Source organism: Harpia harpyja, chromosome 17 (genome assembly GCF_026419915.1).
Source record: "Harpia harpyja isolate bHarHar1 chromosome 17, bHarHar1 primary haplotype, whole genome shotgun sequence".
Taxonomy (NCBI): Eukaryota; Metazoa; Chordata; class Aves; order Accipitriformes; family Accipitridae; genus Harpia; species Harpia harpyja.
The window spans coordinates 30,346,213-30,370,094 of NC_068956.1; the positions used below are offsets into that span (position 1 = coordinate 30,346,213).

The 23,882-nt window shown below is 40.3% G+C and overlaps 1 protein-coding gene across 5 annotated transcripts in view; it reads left to right on the forward strand.

Annotated features, from left to right (window-relative positions):
• The first annotated feature begins 12,116 nt into the window (after window positions 1–12,116).
• Window positions 12,117–23,882, forward strand: part of LOC128153545 (complement C4-like) — a 78,465-nt gene continuing 66,699 nt past the window's right edge. For all 5 annotated transcript variants that reach the window (XM_052812979.1, XM_052812977.1, XM_052812978.1 and 2 more), the window contains exons 1-7: window positions 12,117–12,264; window positions 15,018–15,210; window positions 16,264–16,447; window positions 17,183–17,253; window positions 17,568–17,653; window positions 18,871–18,953; window positions 20,073–20,160. In XM_052812979.1, coding sequence (XP_052668939.1) covers window positions 12,200–12,264; window positions 15,018–15,210; window positions 16,264–16,447; window positions 17,183–17,253; window positions 17,568–17,653; window positions 18,871–18,953; window positions 20,073–20,160 — 770 coding nt within the window. In that variant the 5' untranslated portion in view covers window positions 12,117–12,199. The remainder of the gene's footprint in view (window positions 12,265–15,017; window positions 15,211–16,263; window positions 16,448–17,182; window positions 17,254–17,567; window positions 17,654–18,870; window positions 18,954–20,072; window positions 20,161–23,882) is intronic.

Genomic DNA, 23,882 nt, shown 5'->3' on the forward strand with positions numbered 1-23,882 from the left:
GCTGGAAAACAATAGCCATGGCAGCAGCTTCTCCTTGCACCCCTCTCCTGGGCTGCTGGTCTCTCGGCTCCCCTTCAGTGACTGCTGTGAGCTGGTTTTGGTGACTCATTAGCAGAGTGGCCTGGAAATGTGCCCAGGCGGGGAAAGCAGCAGGCTCAGTCGGTGAGCATGTGCCTCCACAGGCCAGTGACGGGGGACGCTGCCAGCGCCTGGGCCCCGTGAGGCCTCCCTCCCTGGTGCCCAGACATTTTAAGAGAGTGTTTTTCATTTGGTGAAGGTATGAAGTTCAAAGCCCAGCTGCCCAGGGAAGGAGGGAATTCGGCTGCTCAACAGCAAAGAGCCATCTGCTGTCTGAAGCAGTCCAAGATTTCTCAAAGGGCCAACAAAGGCGCCTCTTTATCCCCATGTGAGTGCCTGCGGGCACGGGCCTGAACTCCTCGGAGGCTCCTGCGCCCCCGGCTGGGGCGGCAGAGGCCGGTTTGGTCCAGCTCAGACCGGCCCTCACCGTCCCCCTGGAGCACTCAAACTAACCTTCAGTCTGCTTCTCCTGAAATGGGCTGTGGCGATTAGTTGTGGAATAAAGTGGAAAAAGGAGAGCTCGAGACGCACGGAGCATCCTCCCTGGTGAGTCACCAACACCGGCTGCAAATGGGTCTTTTTTTGTGCCACTGTCACACAGTCTGAGGGGAACCTGTTGCTTAAAATAGATTGGGGGGTTGGTAAAAAGAGGTAAATGTGTGCTTTAAAGAAAAGTAGGCCAAGAGGGTGCCTGCAGATTAAAAGGCACCTGTTTGCAGTAACAGTTTCATAAAGCCAGCTTGAATATTCAGAAAGATCTTAATTTAATGACCTGAGAACAAAAAAGCTTGTCACCTTCTCTAATTTATTTCTTTTGGGGTTTTGCTTCATAATTTTCTGGCAAATCTAAATTCATTCTCCTTTTTGCTTGGTGCTATCTCCCATGTACCTGCACTTTAAAGAGAAACTGTCAGGGCCATGTTTATCTTCCTGATATAGATCTTGATAAACTGGCCACACCGTGTGAATTTTATGATTAAGGAAAAAAAAAAAAACAGCAGAAGAAAAAAAAAAACAGAAAAAAATACATACCTACACTTTACAATTTTCATAAAGTGTTAAAGTACTGAAAATGAAATGCAGCACAACTGACCAGGTGTTTTTCAGAGTCTAGTAAAATCAGCCCTTATGACATCAGTGAATTACATTGCAAAAATGGGAAAAATAAATAGCCTTCAGTGTTAATACAATCATTAAGAGCAGAGATATATCAAATTGGATATGGTCTGGGCTTAGCTGTCTTCTTCCTTCTGTATCCTTTTACTTTATTACCTTCTTGTTTTCCTTTTACTGTAGCTCCTTCTTGCATTTCCTTTACTGTACTTTTTTGCTGCATGAAAATGTTGAAAACATGCCACCTTCTGTTCTTTTCAGCTATTGCACGGTCCCAAGAAAACTAACCTTTGGAAATCTCCATAAAATGAGTGCACATCTGCACGCAGGTACATGCAGGCACATGCACATGCATGTAGACCTACATAAGCACACATCTCTTAAATCCCTCTGAACTCTCAAAATCTCTTTATTCACAGGCTTTTCTGTAGTTACACTATTTGCACTCCAGCGTTACGATAAACGTGCCTACTAAAGGGTTTCCAAGGAAACCAGAAGTTAGGCCAATTTCAACCACCATTGCTGGAAAGTAAAGGGGCAGGAGGAAGGTGGAAGTCTCTCTTTAGTGACTGCACTGGACGAGGATCTGCATCTGCTTTTTTTTTTTCCCTTCTTATCCTCAGCTCCTTCACCTCCACACGTATACCCACACATATACACTTCCCTTCAGAGCTGCTCTGGAAAATCTCCGTCCTCTCCTTTCACTGATGCAGGCATGCTGAAGAGCTTCTGTCAGGGCATCCCCACTTGCACACTACCATAAAAAAACAGTGGGATGGGGATATTGAAACACAGCTCCTGTCCCAAAGTTTTGCTTTTCTGTTTCATGACTTTTAACCTGAGTTTTTGTATTGCTGACAGTTCCTTTTTCCCCAAAAAAACAAGGGGCATTTCTTAGGCCACTACCCCTCCACAAGTTTATCCCAGTATCTTAGTCTTCTGTTATCCCAAGCACATTATCAGTATGAACACATTCCTCTGCATAGATTTTCCTACCCATATTTCCTCTATTGCCATTTGAGGAGTATCCATAACTATAGATAAACTTGGACTTTGGCAAGGCCTGGCTGGCTCTCCAAACTCCAAGGTATGAGACATGCTTTATATTTTCTTTTCTCTAACCACTAACAGGTAGCACGCTTCTTTCTAGGAAGCTAGGGCTGTGTTCAGGGGTCTTAGCTTCTTTTCATTGAGGACTTTGCAGTGGAAGACGATATAGGCAGGAGATGATAGTTCTGTGTTAGGTGATAAACGTGAAGAGTAGTACCCATGAGTGAGGGCAGGGGGATGCACATAGCAACAGCAATAGTGTTTGTGGGTCGCCTTTGCAGGTGGCTGGGGAGGCGGTCAGGGTACATATCTCAGGGCTGCGGAAAAGGAAGGAATGTATTTTTCTTTATCTGTATTTGCATGAGGAGTGTTTTCCTAAGCTCGTAGCTGCATTCTTCTGTACCTTATACACATTATCTTGCTTTTATATGGTCTTACACTTACTGAAGCCAACAAGCTCTGTGTAGGGGATCCTGCCTGTCTGACTCGTTAGAGAGGGCACTTTCAGGTAGCTAAGTTGCAGGTAGGGTTATTTATTCCTTAAGAACACTGTAAATACAATTAAGCCAGCCTTTATTTCTACTATAACCCGCATGGCAGAAGGGCTGTCTTCAGACTGTAAAGAGGAATAAGTAATAAAAGTAAAATAAATATCCATAGGAGGTGTATTTTTTCTCTGTGTTCTTTTAACCTCAGAGGTACACGTTGTGACAGAGAAGACAAAGACCCTCTCTGCCTATTCCTGTGTGCCAGAAAGATGTTAGCATTCCTAAATAGCTGGCCTTATATCACAATACTTTAAGGTGCTTTAATTCCTATTAGAAGTGAAGCTAGCCCTCTGCCTACTGTGAAATATGGGGAGCTTAAAGATGATTTAAAATAATCTTTCCCCCTCCCTTCTAGTCACAAGTGGAATTTAGCTGGAACAGCGAATAGGGGCCCCACATTTTCAAGGCATCTGTTTTCGCAGATAAGCTCTTGACTTGCAGAGAGTGGGAAGAGTGTTTTGCAGTAAATCAGAAAGTCCATAAAGCATGGAGTGGGGTCAGGCTTCTGACTGCAATATTCACTTCAGAAAGGATGCAAATGAGATAAGTCTTGCTCTTGTCAATAAACTGTGGTGGTCAGCACAAAACATTTCATCTTGCCTTCTAGGGTCTAATGCCAATGAGGCTGATGTAGCTGGGTAGAACAAGGTGTTCGTGACTAGCTCGCAACTGTTCTGCCAACTGAGAACGCACTAACTTTATAAAAACTTACCCTTAAAATATGGCTTGAACAGTACTGCTTTTGCTGGTGCGTTTTCTTACAAAATGATAGACTAGGCAGTAGGTTAAAAAGCTGGATAGAAACCTGGACTTGTAACCAGACAAGTTGGGTTTGGAGACAGTTGAGTAAAGGCTGTGATGTCAAGAGGTAAGTGGCTCTCAGTATCCCAAAGTGAATCCCACCAGAGATGTCTCAGAAGATAATGCATGTTTGATTCTGAACTGCAGTGGGTCACCTGGGACATGTTGGCGGGGGGGCGGGCAGCGGTATTATACTTTTTTTCTCTTCTCTTTTTACATACAAGTGTTGAAGCACTCCTTAGAGCAGACCAGGATAGGTCCATCCACTAGGATGGCCCAAATCGCTTTTTAAAACCCACTAGCTGTATTGACTCTCAAGGAGCTCAGATATGCAGCTCACATACAAGCAGCCTGCGCTGTGGAGAACCACCTGTGTGCGTGGGACTCTGGAGCTGACTGGGAGGCAGAAGGGGGTCTCAGAAAGCAGGACTGGCAATTTCATAGTTCTTCTTCATGAAAACTTGCTTCCATGGTGGAGAGCAGAGCTGCCCACTGCATGGCACCAGGACTCTGTACCTATGCCACTGCTGGAGGTGTGCGTGTTTCCCTTCAACATCCCTGACTCTGCCCCATCACTAGGCTAAGTGATGCTTTGCAGACAGACACAGCAAGACCCTGGAAGCAAAAAGATAGCTAGAAATTACAGATGTGAAAGCTGTCACTGAAGATGCAGAATGCTGTCAAGGGTAATGTTTTCAAAGGGGCATATGGTCTTTTATGCAGGTGTGTTACCGAGGTGGGAATATTCTGCAGAGTACTTCTTGAGTTCCTTTCCATACAGGCTGCTATTTCTGAATAATCACATAGGGGATAATCACACATGTGAAATACACCTTTTCTAACCATAGGATAGATAGGAAAACTTTTTTTTTTTTTTTTCCCCAAACTGTGTTGTTCCAAAGCTTCCTTCATGCTGCTTCAAGCTACAGCAACAGCAGTCTGTAGATGCTGGAGGTTTAGCAGATTCTAGCTGCAAGATTCTGTGTCTTAGAGTATATTAACATCCCACATGAGATCCAGGTCAGAGACACTGATGCTGCCACAGTGAGTCAACACTTTTTGGTATCTCAGTGGAGAATGCATAGCAAACCTATGACAGATATTCATAGAGTAACGTACAAGTAAATGCTGTTAATACTCTTCTCCACAGAAACTGAAGCTTGGCTTGCTGCCTAAATGTACACCTGCAGTGTACTTACTGAAGCCAACAAGCTTTATTGAAGTCACCAAAGAAAGGAGAGGTGTTTGGAAATTTAGCGTTCCATATGTTGTAATTCTTAATGATCTCTGATGAATACTTACTTGTCACTGCTCAGGCAGAAATGTAAAAGCCTGTGGAATGGGAGCCAGCCCCAAATTTACTTAAGAAACTGCTGCTGGTGGCAGCAAGGAATGAGAAAAAGTCTGTAAGGCAGAGCATAGCAGCCCAAGACTGAGATGCTTGGTAGGGGCCAGCCTTGGCACCCCCATATTATGTATAACCTTGAGGAGAAGCCTGCCTCACTTTTGGGATGGCAGAGGCCAGTGGGCTCTGCATGCAGGACTAGATGGTGTCCAAGACCAGGAGCAGGCAGGGAATTAGATCTCGGACCTGGGCTTCTAGCTGAGGCTGAGTGCCATGGGCACAGGCTCTTTCAAACCTACTATTTATTTCTTCTATCTCACCAAGCCAGAGACAGACACAACAGGCACAGCCAGTGCATGTAGAGGAAGGAAAGCTAAGAGAGATGCCCAGACATGGATGGCACCGGCTGCCAAAACTCTCTGCCCCACCACCCCAAATTGGGGAGAGCAGAGGTACGGCCCCAGCCTTGGCTTTCACAGCAGGGTTGCAGGCTGGGTTGCTGTCAGAAGTGGCAGCAGGATCACTGCTGGGACCACAGGCTGAACGAGAAGAGTTCAGAGGTGTTTTTAAACCACATCCTGATATGACTGAAAGTTCATCTTCCTTATTCAGAAGTCAAGTCAAGATTGAGCATGAATGGCCTGGAAGTGTGACCCACATCATAAAAATATATTTGTCATGGTTTAACCCCGGCCAGCAACTAAGCACCACACAGCCACTCGCTCAGTCTCCCCACATTGGGATGTGGGAGAGAATCAGAAGAATAAAAGCGAGAACACTCATGGGTTGAGATAAAGACAGTTTAATAGGTAAAGCAAAAGCCATGCGTGCAAGCAAAGCAAAACAGGGAATTCATTCACTGCTTCCCATCAGCAGGCAGGTGTTCAGCCATGTCCAGGAAAGCAGGGCTCCATCACGTGTAACAGTTACTTGGGAAAACAAACACCATTACTCCAAACGTCACCCTTTCTTCTTCTTCCCCCAGCTTTATATGCTGAGCATGATATCATATGGTCTGGAATATCCCTTGGGTCAGTTGGGGTCAGCTGTCCCAGCCATGTCCCCTCCCCTTGTACCCCCCCAGCCTGCTCGCTGGTGGGGTGGGGTGAGAAGCTGAACTTGACTCTGTGTAAGCACTGCTCAGCAGTAACGAAAACATCCCTGAATTACCAACACTGTTTTCAGCATAAATCCAAAACATGGCCCCATACTAGCTACTATGGAGAAAATTAACTCTATCCCAGCCAAAACCAGCACAACATAGAAGGACATGTGCTCACATATTAGCAAGGGCAGATGCATGCTCCTTCCAAGAGGTGTTGACTAAATAAATGAAAACATCCTTTGTGTTCACATTTTGTTATAGTTTCACCTTTTTTCTGTAGGTAAAATGTGTAAACCATATAATCTGGACAGGGTGCGTCTGACCCAAGTACCATTGACAGGGCTTTGGAGACATCCAGCCAGTCCCTTTCTGAAGGCATCAATATTCCCCTCTGCACCTAAAGCCACTGAGAGGGCAGCTGAGTTGTATTCTTTCATATCATTTTGCTGGAGGCAGTTTTCTGCAAAACTGGGTTAGTGAGAGGGAAGATTCCTGCTACAACCACTGTGTCCAGGCTGGGTACAGTACCTATGCCTGACAGTACAAAGAGGCACAATTTTTGTCCAAATAGCTGCCTAAAAAGCTGATGGCTGCAAAGGATCAGAGCTCCATGGCTAAATTTCTGCAGAAAGAAGCAATCAGCATACATTACCTGAATAACTGTCCAACTGAGCTGCTACAAAAGTCATCCATATTTTACTTCTCTGTAACAGGACAGCAGATGCTCTGCCTGCTGCCTGGGGATGTATTGCAGCTCCTGACACTGAAACATGGTGTAACTGAGCAGCTTCTCCTTTACAATAAAACCAAAACTCTCCTGACATTCATATCCTGCCTCCTTTCCCCCTTTCTCTTTGAATTTCATCCTTGAACATTAAAACGAAGGGATCAAAAAAAGTAGGACAGCTTCTGATATGCCAGTGGAGCTGACCTAAACTTCCCTGAGTGTGATGGAGGTCGGAGCAAAGCCTCCTCCCAGGCTCAGGAGAAAAGATTCTTTCTTCTCATTTGCTGGGTTGCTGGGTGAAGTTAGATTTAATTTGCAGATCAGAACAAGGAAAGCTGCCAGTGGCAGATAGGCACGTGGCTAGCTGTGGTTGTACATGGTATGTGATTTTTTTTCTCCTTTTGTCTGTGAAACATTTTTTTAGTATAATTGTGCAATCATCTGAAACATTAGAGTATCTCCATTTAACAAGTCAGGAAATGCAAGGAATGAGAGTCAGTAATAGTTATAAATTACTTCTCTAAATTTGGCCTGCGTAAAAGGCTGGTTTTCCTTGACTTCATGAGATGTTCCCAAATCCACAGAACTGGATGTGTAACCTTTATTCTTATTCTTCTCAGCTAGTTAATATTTTAGCTTTTGCCATTGATATGATCAAGGTGCCTTTTGCTTTTTTAACTTATTCTTATCTTTTGCTCCCATGAAAAGGAGAAGAAAAGAATGCCCTAAAGAGAAAATTATGTTCATTACAGTCCAGAAGAATAGAGAAGTTGGGAAAGATCAAAATATCTGAAATATGTTCAATTTTTGCAGGTAGTGTGTATTTGTTACAGTTGGTAGCCAGGAAAAATTGGGTTGTCTTTGTTTTTTATAATGAAATTGAAAGAAAAGAAAAAAACACTACAAAGGATGGATTTGAGAATAAGATTCTAGACAGAGTGTCAGGATGTTTGGGTACAATGGCAGTATCCTAAACACCCTGTATGTTTTAGGCCAAGTTGTTTTCTTCCTCATTTCCAGCAGTTCTCTGCTTTCATCTGGGGTAGGAGAGAGCCACCTGCATTCTCAGATATCTCCTCCCCTCCTGGCCATGACCTGTCCAATGGCTTTTTCTCTCAGCAAGGCTTTAGTTGGTATATTTATTAAATTTGACCTACATTTATTAAAGGTGCCAAAAGCTCCGAGATTCTGAAAAAGGTGGTTGACCAAAAAAACCAGGATGCATAATTACAGTAGGGTGAAATACTATGTCAGTACTGTAATGCAATTATTGCTTGACCTAAAAAACCCATATTGGTTTATATAGGTCACTTCTGCAGCATTTTAAATTCCCAGAAGCAGTGCTGGTTTTGTACATTTTTCACAAATCCTAAATTCTTTTTTTTTTTTGACACTATGCTAAGAAAATCGCAGAATTGAGCCTGCCCATTGGGACAGTGAGGGAGGAACCCATGAGAGAAAACTGAGGCTGGTTGCTTAATCCCCCCAAAATCCAGGCTCCTCAGTGAGAGCAGAAAAACCTATGGATATATTGGTTTTCCTCTTTTAAATAGATTTTTTTTTTTCCCCCGGCAGATACACTTAGGAGTACTAAATACAGAACATTTAAAGAAAATATAGACAAAAAGGACAATTTTTCATGGCAAAAGCAACTGGAGCCTAGATTAACTTTTTAGTTCATGACCTAGATTATGGTAAAGAAAAGAATATTATTTTTTTTAAATTTACATTTTCAATTTACATGGATGCTAAAGAGAAGTTATTCTGCTGTTAAGAGGAACTTTTCAAATTAGACCCACACTTCATGGTCTGCTGTTGAAAAAGGATTTCAAAATCTAATTTTCTGAAATGTCAGAAGAGAAATATTGCCTTTTGCGTTTGTCACTATTCCCTGTAACTCAGCAAAGAGGATATCACCGCAGTGCTTATTTGTAAAATGTGCTTTGTGAAGCTGTCCTTTGTACCATTCTGCCAGGCAGAGCTGAAAGAGTGCAGGAGGAAAGTGAAAGACTTTGGTCTTGGTAGTATTTAGGCAGATTAAAGGGAAAAAGGCTTTTGGAAGCACTTCAAGCCAAAGAACAAAAACTGCTGGTGCTCAAAATACTGTGAAAGCCTACAAAGTTCAAATGAAGCTACTGAAAGGAGAGACAGCATATACTCAAAACAAAGCAAGTCTGTCTGCCTGAGTTCAGGGTTCACTAGTTCCTTCTTACACATGTATCAGTCCCAAATTGTACTTTCCACACACTGTACTGGACTGTGGGTCAACTGAAGGATCAATAGCGTACCTGGTGAAAAGTGGTGGTTGAATAAATAGGAAAGGACTTTGCCTTTAGAAAAAGAACAGGCACAAAAGTTATTTGAGGGTGAGTTTTCTGTTTTTTCTCTTTCATGCATGTGCTGGAGACCTTCACCTGAGAGAATTTTATTCTATTCTATTTTATTCTATTTTATTATTTTATTTTATTTTATTTCATTTTATTATGTTATTTTTTAATGTGGCTTTGGACTGGAATATTTTGCATTATACTAGGAATCACAATCCCAGCCAATCTGAAGAATCTGTGATACTAGAGAATGGGTGCAGTGATCACTTTATACAAACCCAGAGACAGACAAATAAAGTATAAGGAATTTTAAGTCTAGTTATAGAAATGGTTATGTATACACTTGCTCTTTTGTGTTTGTGAGAGACAGTGAGAAAAATCCCTATTTAATTACAGTTACTGGTTTATATTTTGCAGAAAAAATGCCTTTATTATGAGTCAGAACACCTCCTTAAATTCAAGTTTAAAACGGTTATGCAACATATTGCTATGGATAGCTGCTATGTACACACATACATCTTCATACTTCACAAGGAAGCAAAAGAGTGTATATCCAATTAAAAACAAGTGAAAGCAAAAAATGGCTTTTTCAAGGTCCCCTTTAAAAAGCAATCTGTGAAAATGTCTTACTGTGAGTTCATATCTAGCTATTTGTATAGCTGTACAAACAGACCTCAGTCCCCTGACAAACAAGCCAGCCCAGACAATGGAAAGCCCTTCTCCTCCCCTCCAATGAAGACTGGCACAACAGCGAGATTTTGGTGTGATGCCACAGTGCAAAGTTGCCTTTCCTGTGACTTCAGGAGTAGGAAATCCAGGCTGGCTGTGTTCCAGTCTTTTGCAAATTGTTTACTTTTCAGCTGGGAGAACTCCATACATGTTTCTCAAGGAAAGGGCATTGACCTTGCAGATGTTGCTTATTTTTTTTCTTATTTTTTATTTGTCTGGAGCAAAAATAAAGGACCAAATCATACTCATTTCTTGCTCTGTTTTAGTGACTGAGATTGCTCAGTGATTGCATCAGCCCCAACCTTGGACAGCAGCTGTGTGAGACCTAGCAGTGGAACTGTCTCTGAAAGTGGCAGAAGCCTTGGCATGCTCCACAGCTACTGCTGCTCTTCATTAACTTCCCCCATTATCTTCTCTTTGTTCATGCAAGAGCGAGAAGTCCTTATTTTACCAGCTGCAAGTTTAACAAGCCTCTTCTGCTCCCCAGGGAAAGCATGAGCCATGTTCCCAAGAGAACTTCCTCTTCCACAAAACCTTTGCCTTTGTCCTGAGCACAGACGAGCTTCATGGTGGAAATCTCTACTCTTCCTCACCACCTAGCTTGGGTTCAGGAGGCCAGAGGCCCTGAGGAAAGTGATGTAATTTTGGCATGGAAATAAATCAGTTTTGTCAGTGCATAACTGCAGAGGGAATGAGAGGGTGGGGAGGGAGGGCAGAGTGAAAATAACTCTGGTCTTAAGAGTTCCCATTTCTGATCTCCTGTAAACATCTCCCAAAGAGCATGGACTTGGACCCTGAGGATCCACATGTACCTTTCCTTACCTTCTCCTGACTGACTGACAGCTGAAGTGAGAGTGGAAGCCAGAAGAGGAAAGGTGAAGGCAACTCACTGTCTCTTGGAAAAGACCTATGCCTAGAGCTGGCAAAACTTAGCTTTTGCTGAGTGAGTTTGAAGCCTGAAACATTCTTGTTGCTACTGCTGCTGGTATTTGCTGTGACCACCAATGGACAAAAAGTACTTGCCATCCATCTGTTTTGTCTCAGAGGGAGCACTTGTGACGCAAGTAGTGTAAAGTAGCGAACTGGTTTGTTGACACCTTACACCTTCTTCTCTTCCCCTACCTCCTTGTCTTGAAGCAGCTTTTGCTGGAGCTGCTTATGTCTGAAGAGCAAGGCAAGGGATGTCTCTTAGGCAAGAGGTGGGGTGAGGTGGAGGTCCCTTCACCCTCACAATGCAACATGACTGTGGGCAGTGAGCCACTGCTGTGAGCATGAATTCACCTTACAAATAATGGAGTGCTGATTTAAGGCATCCATGGCTAATAATTAAAGACACAGATTAAATGTGGTGTGTTAAAGGGCAGTTTATCCCCCAGAATTTGTGGGCAGCCACGTGATCATTTCTGGGATTTGACCTGCCTGTAAATCAGATGGGCATTTTTCCATTCTCATGAGTCAACAAAATTATGTTTGGGAGACAACGATCCAGTAAAGGCTTGCAAAAATGAGACCTGATGAGAGTTTCAGTTTGTTCTTTCATTTGCCTTTGATCAAAACTGGTTCCTGCACAAACAGATATATATCCTCAGATATATATTTTTTTCCCCTGTTTTTGAGTATCCTGCCTTTTACGACATTGTGTGTCTTCCTTGCAGTCTGGAATGCCTTCAGCTGATGAGTCATCTTAGGTGCTTATGCTAAGATGAGACTAATTACCCTCTGGAAAAGCCTTCTGTCTTGACCATAAAGGAAAATTGGGCTGAGTAGCTCAGAGACATCCATTTTGTTTCCACTTAAGTTAAAGCAAGCAGATGAATGCCTTCAAGCAACACAGCTTGGGAGTGCATTGTACAGACAGATTTCCAGCACAGCTCCTTTGGTGCTATCTACACCAGAAGGAGGTTTCTCTCACTTTTGCTGGACTGCAGAAATGCCTGGAGTTAAGTGATGGCATAGAGAAGGGACCTGTCACTTGCATTTGTCCCCATTTAGAAGTGCTTTACAGGCACTCTTTTGGCCATGGTGTCTTCTTTGATTTTGGGACTGCCTTTGCAGTATTTGTGAAAACTTCTCTCTGCACATGACTTTTATTTGCTATCATGAAAATATTCAAGCTGGGAAGAGAATGAATGAATAATCAAATGTAAAATTGTGACTTAGTCCAGAATGTCTCTCCTCAGGCTATTAATTTGTGCATCACTAGCATGTCCATCATTAGTGGTTGCACGGTTTTGCAAGTTATTAATAAATAACCAGGATAGGTAATGTTCTTTGCTGCAATGTGCCATCAGCCCATTTCTTACAACCTGCACCTCAGGGGTAGATTGACAGCGGCTATTTGGTATTTCTGTTTTGCAGATGCTGTAGAGTTTTCCAATGGGAAGGCTGGTATTTTTGATGAGCTTTTGTTCGCTGTTGTCCAATACACAGCAAGCACCATCGTAAGTACATTTTATTATTAATTCTTCATTCCTAACACATCCCTTGAAAGAGAAAGTAGGAGATGCTAATGGTCTTGATAGAGATCAACAAAGCCTGTTTCTTGGACCACTGAAAATTTGTGTAACCTTAAATAGGTAAAAAGCTTAAAGCTGCCCTTTTAAGGCACTTCTAAGGGGAAGGATCTCCATCCAGTAACAAATAATTAAAAATGTCCTACTAAAGCATGATGTTCATGCTGTTATTGCTGCTTGTTCATCTTTAGTTTATGACATTTACCAGACTGGAAAACCTTTGGAAAGAATAAGTCTCCTTTCTGTAATTGATTTAAAGGTTTCACATTTGGGAGAGCTTCAGGATTCTTCTGTACTTACCCTCTATTTTAGTGGAGATTTACATATGGTGATACTGGTTCTTCTAGTAGGACAAATTCCTGGATTTGGGAAATAGATTTAACTCTTTGAGAAAACCTATGGAGCATGTTAAAGGTCCTTCAAATTGACCTTTATCTGTAGGGCAGAGGTACAGGAGAAGAGACTCTTGCTTTGTTCCCACCAGGATCAAGTGTATTCAGGTACTTGCCATAGCCAGAGGAGACCTTTGATGAGATATTTGGACAGTCAGGTCAAAGCCTCCTCCCCTTCCATGTCAGCCTACCTTTGAGGTTATCTCCAGCCCCAAATACTTATTTCTCTTCTTATGATGTTTTAGCCAGGTGCAGACTCCTGCCTGCAGTCTGGTGTTGACGCCCAGTGTCCACATCAGCATGAAAACTACAGCCCCATAGAAACTTGATATTGGGGTACCTATGGCGCATCTTGAGGCACACTTCATCTTCACAGGTTTTGTCACACAAAAGCACAGGCTTTGTCATCTGTGATGAAATCTTAGTGGAAACAGGGAATGAGATAGTTTTCTTCTGAGGTAATCGGATGTGGGAAACACAAGGTGCTGGATGTATTAGGTATATGAAACTGAACATTATGTCAGTAAAATATCATCATGATGCTTAGAGACCAGATCTGGCTTGTGTCTGGCTAGCTGAGATTATGGGCAGTGTAGGCTAGTGACCATGTCTGTCATGTATTGCATAGGTAAACTTTTAAACAGGTAACTATACTGCTGTAAAAAAAGAAGACCCTAGATTTCTGTAGGCTGTGGCAGAAAGCAAGTATTACGCTCTCTTTTCCATACGTGAAGACAGGTCTTATGTAACCTTTTGCTAGAGCCAACAGACTCTGAGTGGGTGATGCAGTGACACTTTTAGAGTAAAACCCCTCCAATGCCATTGAGAAAATACAATGAACACAGCTGAAAATGAAAACTTTCTTCTCAACATTCAAATGTTTGAATGTACATAGATGCCAAACCTGCCTGACTAAGGAATTAGAGAAGACAGTTAGACAAATGAAAATAATAAAGATCAGGATCAAGCATTGCATAAAGGTAGATGTAACTGAAAGACAAGTTTCATCATTCATTGTAAACTAGAAACATTAGAAAGTATTTTCACACATGTATAGGTAAAAACTATAAAACTTTTAAATGTTTATTGAAGGCTGTTCTGTTTTTCTTTGCCAAGATTCCTATGTGTGTGTGAAGACTCAGACCACCTAAGATGCATTTCACTAATCATATGGAAAGAGAGATGATTTTTATTCTGTTTTCACAGTACACCATTATTATTATCAGAAAAAAAGTAAATTTGAGTTTCATTTGAAAAAAACATACCAGTTTTATTCCCTTATTTCTATACCCCACCTTAAATTTATAAATTTAAGAAAGAAGAAACATTTTTTAAAAAAAAAGTAAAAAAGAGAAAGTTTAGCCAACCCATTCTGATAATGGTAAAATCATTTACCTTTCATTTTAGAAGTCTTCTGCAGAATAATAATTTTCCAAAAGCAGCTTTCTTGAGCTCAGAACTGTTCTTTGTGTGTGTGCCATGATAACATTAAGACATAGCTCTTCACACAGTTCTCTGATTTTTGTGTGTAAAAGATACTTGAAAAAAAGAGGGCAAGAATGATGATCTACATTTTAAAGGTCATGAAATTAATTACCAAGAAGCACCTGAGCAGACTTAAGAATAAAGGAAAGTAATAAAGAGAAAAAAACTAAATCGCAACCAGTTTAGCCTCCAACGCAGCCCTTCCCAGGGCTGTGGTCTCGCCTTCCATGGTCTCTCATTACAAGCATTTCACAAACAGTGACATCTGAATGAAGATCAGCTACTTGAAACCTCATACATATGGTTGTATAGGAAATTGATACCTCCTGACATATTAAAGCATAAGCTGGCATAATGTAGGTGCTAGTACATGAAGATACATGACTTTGTAGTATCAAATAGGTATTTATGAATATCCATTCATTGTCTCTTAATGCATGGCCTGGTTTTGTTTCCAGAATGTTGAGTTTATAGAACTTTCTCTGAGTTAAACAAGGCTATAAATGTCATTGGCAGTCCCTGGGATATATAGCAGGTTTTTTTCTCTCCTATCTATAGGGTCTGATCTTTTGTAGGACCTAAATATGATGGGTCAGAATTTGGGGATCAGTCAGAGAGAAACTGTCTTCTTTTAACCTCTACTCTGATTAACAAGAGGGATGGGCTAGGTGATCTCCACAAGTCTCAAGCTCAACTATTCTGTGAGAGTCTGTTTTTTTCTTTAAAATTTGTGTTGGTTGGACATTCTTGTGTTATGCAAAAATCAGCCTACATAGTGGACAATCTGTTTCTATGTTGTTTTAGATATCTTATTACTGCCCCAAATGTGGTGCATCTGGGCACACACGAGACAGTAACAGTTCAAGTCCATGGAGCACAGAGCCCTGTGCAAGTTACTGCGTACTTCAAAGATGAGGCAAAAAATCAGCTCCTATCAGAGAGGATCATCTTTAACCTTAACCAAAATAACAACTACCAAGAGATGAAAAAAGTAATGGTGAGTCTACCATCATAATGATGTAAATGTTTTAATCTGGTGATAAAAGACACATAATCTGTACTAGGAATATGTTGGAACAGAGACAACACTGATCCCTAGAGACAGATGACAAAACACCAATTCCAGTGACAGCAGCACCCTATTCACCCAACCAGCTAAGAAAACAATGCCTAATATAATTTCAGTGGTGATTGTGAGTGCTCTTTTGTGCCCAACAAGCAAGCTCAAGATTTTGTCACATGGTGATGAAAGATCTTTTCATTGCTGTAGATAAGTGATGAAATTAAATTAAAAACATTAATTGTTTTATCACTGTTTGTTGTTCTGCTTCACTTAAACTAAGACTGCATTCATGCCTTTGGCATACTGGCCATTTTTACAAAACAGGAGAAACCTTTAAAAATGCGCAGTCTCTCAGACCAAAGCCTGTGATGTTTCTGCAAAGCTGTAAGTTGATTAATTCTTCTTTACGTCCTGCTTTGCATCATTTACTTCTGACAGGTTTCTTTGAAGTCTAGCAGCTTTTAGTTCAGGAGTACTAGTTTGGACTATTTGGCTGGAAAACAGCACACAGCAAGACTCAGTTTAGCCCTGATTGATTACTCCCAAAGCTAAAAGCTGAGCTTTCAAATCAGGGTCTTCTTGAGCATGATGTTTAGAAACATCGTATTAACCTGCATGAGGTAAAGCTTTAATCTCATAGCCAAGATTTGAGCAAGTGAAGGATTACAGGATGCTGCTAGAGCTACCAAATGACATGGTAACTGGAATTTAACATGCATGTAGACTGAAGAAAAGTCACTGGGCTTGACTTATTGCCATTAGACAGACAAATGTGTATTTCTGTGGCAGAAAATGGGGGATTAGATAGTATTTCTACTTAAAAAGAAATATTCACCCAGTAAGAAAGATATAATTGAGTATCTTCTGTTGAATGGTGCTAATAAAATTATTTTAGCACTTCAGCTGTTTTGGGGCCTCAGCTGTGTGGCTCCGAAGTTACCAGGCTCATATCTGACTCTGTGAGGTTTTTCCTTTTGTCCTCTTCAGGTCAAGCCAGGGACTCTGCAACAGGATCTGTTCAAGAAGAGTAATCAGCCGTATGTTCTGCTAGTCACCGAAAGCAGGGACCTTTATAAGGAGACTGTTCAAAGCACTCGCATCCTCCTGTCTTCCAAGAAAGGCTACATTTTTATTCAGACAGATAAGCCTATATACACACCAAGTTCCAAAGGTTAAAATACAAATGCTGCATTTCAGATGTTGAATATAGGCATTACAAGGGCATAATTAGAAAAAGTAATAATGACTTGATCCTTCCTAATGTAAATCCTTCTCATTTAACCCCAGCTATCTCTGTGCTTACCAGCCAGTCCAGATTTTAAACTTGCCTTCTGCAGCCAGGGCTTCTGCAGGGTCTGCACCACACATTGCAGCAACCCATGTGGAAATGCCACTGGAGTAAAGAAGTCATTCTCTCTTCTAACAGGAGCCAGATAAAATCTGCTCCTTTTTGTTCAAAAAGCTTAATAATGACTTTCCTCTGGAAAACAAAATTGTGAGAAACCTGCAAAAAACCTCCTATTGCTTTTGCTTACAACACCAGCAGAAAGTATCCTTTGCACTTTAACACAACTGTTTTGTTACTTAACAATTTAGTCAAGCAACAACAGAGGGAAGTCAAAAAAGTTCTTGAGTTTGGTTGCAGGCCTTGACTGCAGAAGGAATACAAAAGTGAGTGAAGCTCCCCGAGTATTTTTCAGAATTTCCTTCAAAAAGGTATGTTTGATCATGTAACATGCAAAGCCTATGGAAGAATGCAATTCTTTTTTGAAATTTCTCACATTTCTTTTCATTAAAAGAAAGTGGTTTATCCCAAATTCAGTAACTCAGTTTAGAGTTTGTAATAATTACTATCTAGAAAGGCCAGAAATAAATATATGAACACATTTATTCTTCTGTTAAACAGTAAAATACAGGATCTTCATTCTGGACAATGCTATGAGGCCAACAGATGACACAGTCACAGTTGCTGTGCTAGTAAGTATACAAAAAACACTGTTAATGAGTGCTTCTCAGCACAGGAACTATGAAAAACTTCCACAAAAGATCCAAGAGTAAAACTATAGCTATGACTCCTTTCCAGAAATCAGTATTTACACATTGTGAGATATGTCTAGTCATTTTTGGCCAATGTCAGGAGCATGGAGGGAAATGTAACATGTGAATATTAAAGTAGGAAAGTAAGCAGAGCATTTTCTCTTCCTTAGGACTAGTATATGAACTTGAGCTTTTGCATGTAAATGTTTGACACCTGGTGCATAATTTTATGTTTGTTTTCTCTCTCTCAACAGAATTCAAAAGGAATGGTGGTTAAAAAGTCAGACCGGAAAATAAAAACAGTGTTCAGTGAAAACTTCGAAATACCTGACATTGCCGAGTACGTTACTGCTGTGCCTTGTGCGTTAAAACAGTTCATATGTCAAAATGTCTCTTGCAGCAGAACTATCTTCAAGCTAAAAACAAGAGTCTTGTCCTTCCCTTCCCTTCTTTCTGCTCTGCTCCCCTGTTTTCCTCTCTTCTCTTTTTTTCTTACTGTGTATTGTCTGCTTTACTATTTCTTTAGAACAGGAGGTGCACTAAAGCAGACAGTTTTGCTCTGATCACACCTGGGAAGCACCACAGCATGCTGTCAGAGTGTGACAGCAAGGAACCAAGTATGATTGCTCTGGAGCCAGCCCTGGAGCCTCCTGCCCTGCTGGGGTCTACACCTGAGCCGGCCACCCCACAGTCCCTTCTCTGACACTGGAGAGAAAGTCACATATTTAGGCTGTGATTCATCTGACCTGTTTTAGATGCCTATGTCAGGATGAGATGTACCATGTCTCAGCACTGTCTGCTTCTCTCCATTGGCTGTAGAGGAGCCCAAGGGGACCTACGCAAGTGAAAGACCTCACAGTGTAATGTCTAAAGTGAGGAGGACTAACCCCACCACCTATTAGCAGGATCAAACCATCCAGATTCAGCCCCCTTACCTGTTGAAGTACTTAAGATTTTTAACTGCTGAATTGCTTGAATTACCATTCAAAATTGTCTTTCTCTCACCATGGAGCACAGGTTGAACCTATGGTTAATATGTTTTTACCTCTAAGCACCTCATCTTGGAGAGGTGAGCCCAGAATTTAATGTTAGTATGCTACAGTTAGCAACATTTATCCTGGTAAGGAATAATTTAGCAAACTGCTTAAATATCTGCTAAACCGTATGACTACATGATTTCAAACTGTCAAACTTTTACTTAATATTCAGTGTGTTCTTGCATGCTAGATTGATTTTGACATCACACTGAAGATAAGCTGTAAGGAAATATATGATGAGTTCTCTATTTCTGAGGGCTTTTCAAAGGCAGTGCATGTTACATGTGGTTTGCAAATAAGTTATCTTGCAGTTCCTCATAAAGTCTTACTGAGTGTTTCCTAGGTCATTTGGCAGTATGTTGCTGGCTCCTCCCAGCAAAGAGAAAGCCATTAATAAATTAGTTTGGGATGAGATCAAAGCAAGGAAAATATTAGCATTTAGGGATAACTTAAATATATTAGCATCATAAAATATCTGAGGAATCCTAATTAACTATTTTCTGCTGAATCTGAACTTTAGGCCTGGAACTTGGAAAATCAAAGCCTGGTTTCGTCAATATGAAATGTCTAATGTTTCTGCTGAATTTGAAGTTAAAAATTATGGTAAGAGACTATTTAATTTGCATTATAAATATATGAAGTCATCACTATGTGTTAAAAGATATAATGCAGTGATTAAACCTGGCTGTAGTTAGGTACTAAGGACAAGATTCACAGAGTTTCAGTGCCTCATTGCTATCACTGATGCACAGGAGAGCTCTGGTTTTGTGTGCCTTCCACTTATATTTGAAAAAAAAAGTTTTATTTTTATACGCACTTAGTAACTTTAACATTTTTCACAAAACATCCTTTTTTGGAAGGGCCCTCCTGCTGCAGAAAAAAATGGAGATGAGCTCCGTTTTAAAATCATTGCAATTCTGGCTAAAGTTTTCAGCGAAGACTAGAATGGAAAAAAAAGCTACCTATTTTCTCTCAGTAGAATTCAGTTTAGAAGTTGATTAGCGTTGTTCCTATACTCAGAGAAGCTTTTTTAAAAAAGAATAAGGGCACTGTGGAAAAAGTAAAAATGTAGAAATTTAGCAGTATGGGGTAAGAAATGGCTTGATTTATTTGTGCTGAAATTATGCTTTATTGTAAAATTTTGTGGGGTGTTTTGTGGTTTTTTTTTCCTTAAAGGCAAAAGAAAACCTCAAGATTATATGAAAAATCTCAGTTTAATGAAAGTGGTTTTGCCTTAGCTAGTAGATGTAACAGAATAGTGGAGACTACTGCATTCTCTGCAAACACCTATATCCAAGAGCAAATTACTCTGACTATACCTGCAGTAGCAAATAGTTTGGCTTTATAGGAGTGAATTGCAGAGTGACACAGCTGATGCTGAGGACCTCATGTTCACTCTCAACCCATTTCAGGGTGGGTTTACTTCAGACTGGTTCTAGTCTAGGGCATTTAATGCCCATTAGCAGTTAGGGCTTATCTTCTGGCTTATTTTCATTGTAAATAAATCAATTTTGTGGGCTCAAAGACTGGTCCACAATGTGAAGCAAAGCAGAATAAGGGACGATGATCAGGAGATTTGCTTCAGAAGTGCACTGCTGATTCAAACTAAAACATCCTCTCAGTGCAGCTGCATCCTCTCAGTGGGTGTTGCTACATACCAGGAGTTTAAGGTATGTTTGAAACTCACAAGTCATGACTTTTTGTCGTCTTTTTTTCATGCAGAACTTCCATCTTTTGAAGTCAAACTCATCCCACTTCAGCCATACTACCACATCTGGGATGAAAACTTTGTGTTTGATATTGAGGCAAAGTAGGTGTGCTCACAGCGAGCCTGTTTTAGAAGGCAGATAAGTAGATAATGAACTTTGCAGCTTCTTCCTTTTTCTTGTCATTAACAGTTAACCAGCTTCTGGCTTTACTTGAATCTGACTTTAATCTTATATACTCTCTGTTTCCACTACTAACTTGAGGCATCAGTGTAAAATGCTACCTGGGTCCATGTGGTGGTGATCAAAATGGAACAAGATTTTCTGAATATTATAGTTTGCTAGTAAAAAGGTGACTATTTAGGATTCTCCTTTGTGTTGCTAGGTAAGGTTCCAGGCAAACCGATAACTTGCTTTTCTTTATACTTTTTGGTTTAAACATCTAGAAACATTCTAAAGCCTCAGATGTTGTTATTTAATGTAATTCAAGTAGAGATGGATTCAAGTTTGAGTATGAAATTTTCTCAAAGCCAATGACATTTGGAAGTAATAAACTAGTGCTTATTTGAGAGTAATGATTTTATGCAGAAATGCCTTCAGGTGAATAAATACAGTTAATCAGAGGAGTTTCCATGACCATCACTACAGACATGTGCGTTACTGCACAGTAGTGCAACACTGATCTGGATGAGCCATGGCTACAAAGCTCTCAGACTGGCCAGACTATGAGGCAGGGCTCAATAGAGAATAAATTACACCTGATCCCATATCAAATTAGAATGGCATCAATTATAGAGTAACTTAGAAAGTCACACAATGAAAATTTAACCCATCAAAATATTTTGAATACTTTAGAAGAATCAGACTGAACCTAGATTGAATAAGTATTTTGTGCTCTGGTGTTTTTGATCCGCACTGACAGATCTGAATTTGCTGTATGATCTAACAGTGGCTTATCAACATATATCAAGCCTTCTTGGCTGTTGAATTTTCAAGTTTCTTAGGAGTAAAAATACTAACAACTGCTTGTTAGGAGAATGTTCTTCCTTTATTTACTACTCAGCTGGAATCCAAAATGACTAGAAGTACCTTGGCCACCTTCCATATTGGGAAGATGGAGAGAGAAATGAAATAGTTCTCTGGAGATGCAGCATGTATTTCCTTTTCACTGAAGTCACCACTCATGCAACTAGAGTTGATGACTTTGGTAGGATATATTTATATGAGATTTGTTAAGTCCAGGATCTACATGCCAGTCATTTAAGTAAAGTGGTTCAGTGTGTCATTAGTTCAGACGTTACAAACTTGATTTAGAGTTAGATTTTAAATCTGTTTTAGAGATGACTCGGTGCAAAAAAACCCCATGGTATGAAAACAGTATCATATTGATGAAGAGTATGTGAAGTTCCTTCACGAAAAACAACATACTAGAAATTGGCTAAAGCAAACTTAATGCTGCACTTGAACAGAAGTTTATGTTTTCTGAAGTCAAAGAACCTCTGTGTGAAAAGTTAGACATCTGAATTAGTGTCCCTATGCTGACTAAATTAGAACTTGATGCCTTTTTTTTTTTTTATGAAGAGGAATAAATTTTATGGAATGAGAACAGGCAGCTGGAGGCAGCTGGCCTTCTCTCATAGTTGAGATAAATCTTTTCAGTTTCAAAGGAGTGAGGAGACTGACCACCTTTTTGCTCATGTATTATTTTCTTTGTTTCTGTGGATTCCTGATTTTTTATATCTTTAAAGATCAGAAAATAATATTAGCAAATACTATCAAATTGAGTAGGTTTTTAGGATCTTGCCAAACATACTGGTTAGTTGCTATGGAAGAAATATATCTCCTGAAATGAGGTACTCTGCATTATCTAAATGACACTGAAATAGTTATTCTGTTTATTTCTCCCTATCTAGACAAAAGCTCAGATATATTTCAGGGCAATTTTGATATGCCAGCAGAGAGTTGAACACACAGTATCAGCAAGTAATGTCAGACCTTCACGAAGAACAGCTCCTTAAAAAAATAAGTCAACACCTCATGGCTTTTGAGGTTGATTCATCATGTTCCTTAAGATTCTTTAATACAAAACCACAAATAGGATCACACAGAGTTATTGTAGCTAGTATTGTTAAATAAATACATTTAGTGTTAAACAGTGGGCAAATCTTCTGTACAGTAATGATATCCAAGATAGTGGAAAGTTAACTGTGTATATTTTATTAAATATCCAGTATTTATTTTTGAAGCCTGTAAAGCTTATTGTATCTGTTCACTTTTAGTATTTCGACTATTAATGGTTTGCAATTATTTTTTAGTAATATGAAAGTATACACGTGACATTGTTGGGAGATGTTTTAACAGTGAAGTTAGATTCTAATAACTTACTAATTCTACAGAATAACTTGTATAATTTTTTCAAGGGATTTCATTGAGTTTCCTAGGCAAAGCCCTTTGAGTGTTGCCTTTTACAAACATACATATAATTGAATAGTACAAGAATAACTTATTGATAAGTCACCATTGGACAGTTTGTGTCTATCTCAGTAGCTGGTGGGGCTGGCAGAGAGGAGGCAGTCAATACAGAAGGGAGGAAAGATCTAGGTATAGGAATTGCTAATATAATATACAGATAAGAATAAAAAAGCCTGGTCTATACAACCAAAGTTTGTGACTTTGTTAAACTGTGACAGTAACTAACCTTGTAAGTAATTTCGCTTATAGTAGCCTTTAGTTAAATAGGCATTAAATATTAACATTGAACTATGTGAGTGCATGTGACTAAAGTATCATCACTACTGCGGCCATCTGTGTTTCATCTTGTGTTTGACTCTGGAAAGCCCTCCAAAGTGAGAGCAGCAAGCAAATTATTGTTACACTCAAACATTATTTAATATCTTTTGAGATACTGTTTCTTAGATGCTTTCCTTATATGAGGAATTATTCTCATACAGTAGGAGCTTTGTCTGCATTTGAATGTGATACCAAAAAAGATATTTGAGCTACCTGGGTAGTAAATTAAATAGTTCCAGGTAAGGTTCCTGAGCCTCAGAGCTTGGCTGCCGATGGCATGGCTGGTGCATGGCACAGGCTCAGCCTCAGCCGTACAGCGCTCCCCAAACAATTACTGGAAACTCTTCAGGAGGAAGCATGGACCAAGGTCCACCCCACGTCTGCATGTGGCCACCCTGCTGTGGAAGACAGGGGGTTTAGTAGAGCAGGCATGGGCTGTGCTGTGCCAGCTGGCCACAGCCTCTGAGACAGCACTGCGCTCATTTAATTTAATTTAATTAACCTGGTCCAAACAGGGTACAGTCACTAGGTTTGCTGTCTAGACCCTGGCACTGTATCCAAGTGGAAGACTGATCCTCCACAGCCCCCCCTTCCCTCCCCCCCCCCAGTTCTAGTGGATTTTATTTCTGGTCTAAATTCATCCCTGGCCAGCTTATACCCTGTTGGTCTTCTACCCACTGTCCTTGAGCTCTTTGCCTTGACTGTGCTGATCCTTCCTTTCCCCAGCACAGCTTGAGAGAGCAGATAGAACCCTGTATCCACCTCCTTTTGCTTGGCTGAACAAACTCAACTCTACTAATCTCCTCTTGATAACCTTCACTTCTTTATTTGGTTCTATTGAATAATTACTAGCTTTAATCATGATTACTTGATATCGTGATATGAAGTGATATCAGATAACTGGCTTTAATATTTTAATCCTTTCTAAAGTTTTCTCTGTATGTTATTGCAGCACTCAATTTTGAGTTTATGGACTGTGCAACTCCTTCATATATACTTCACTACTCATTAACATCATAATTATTTAAGAGGGAAA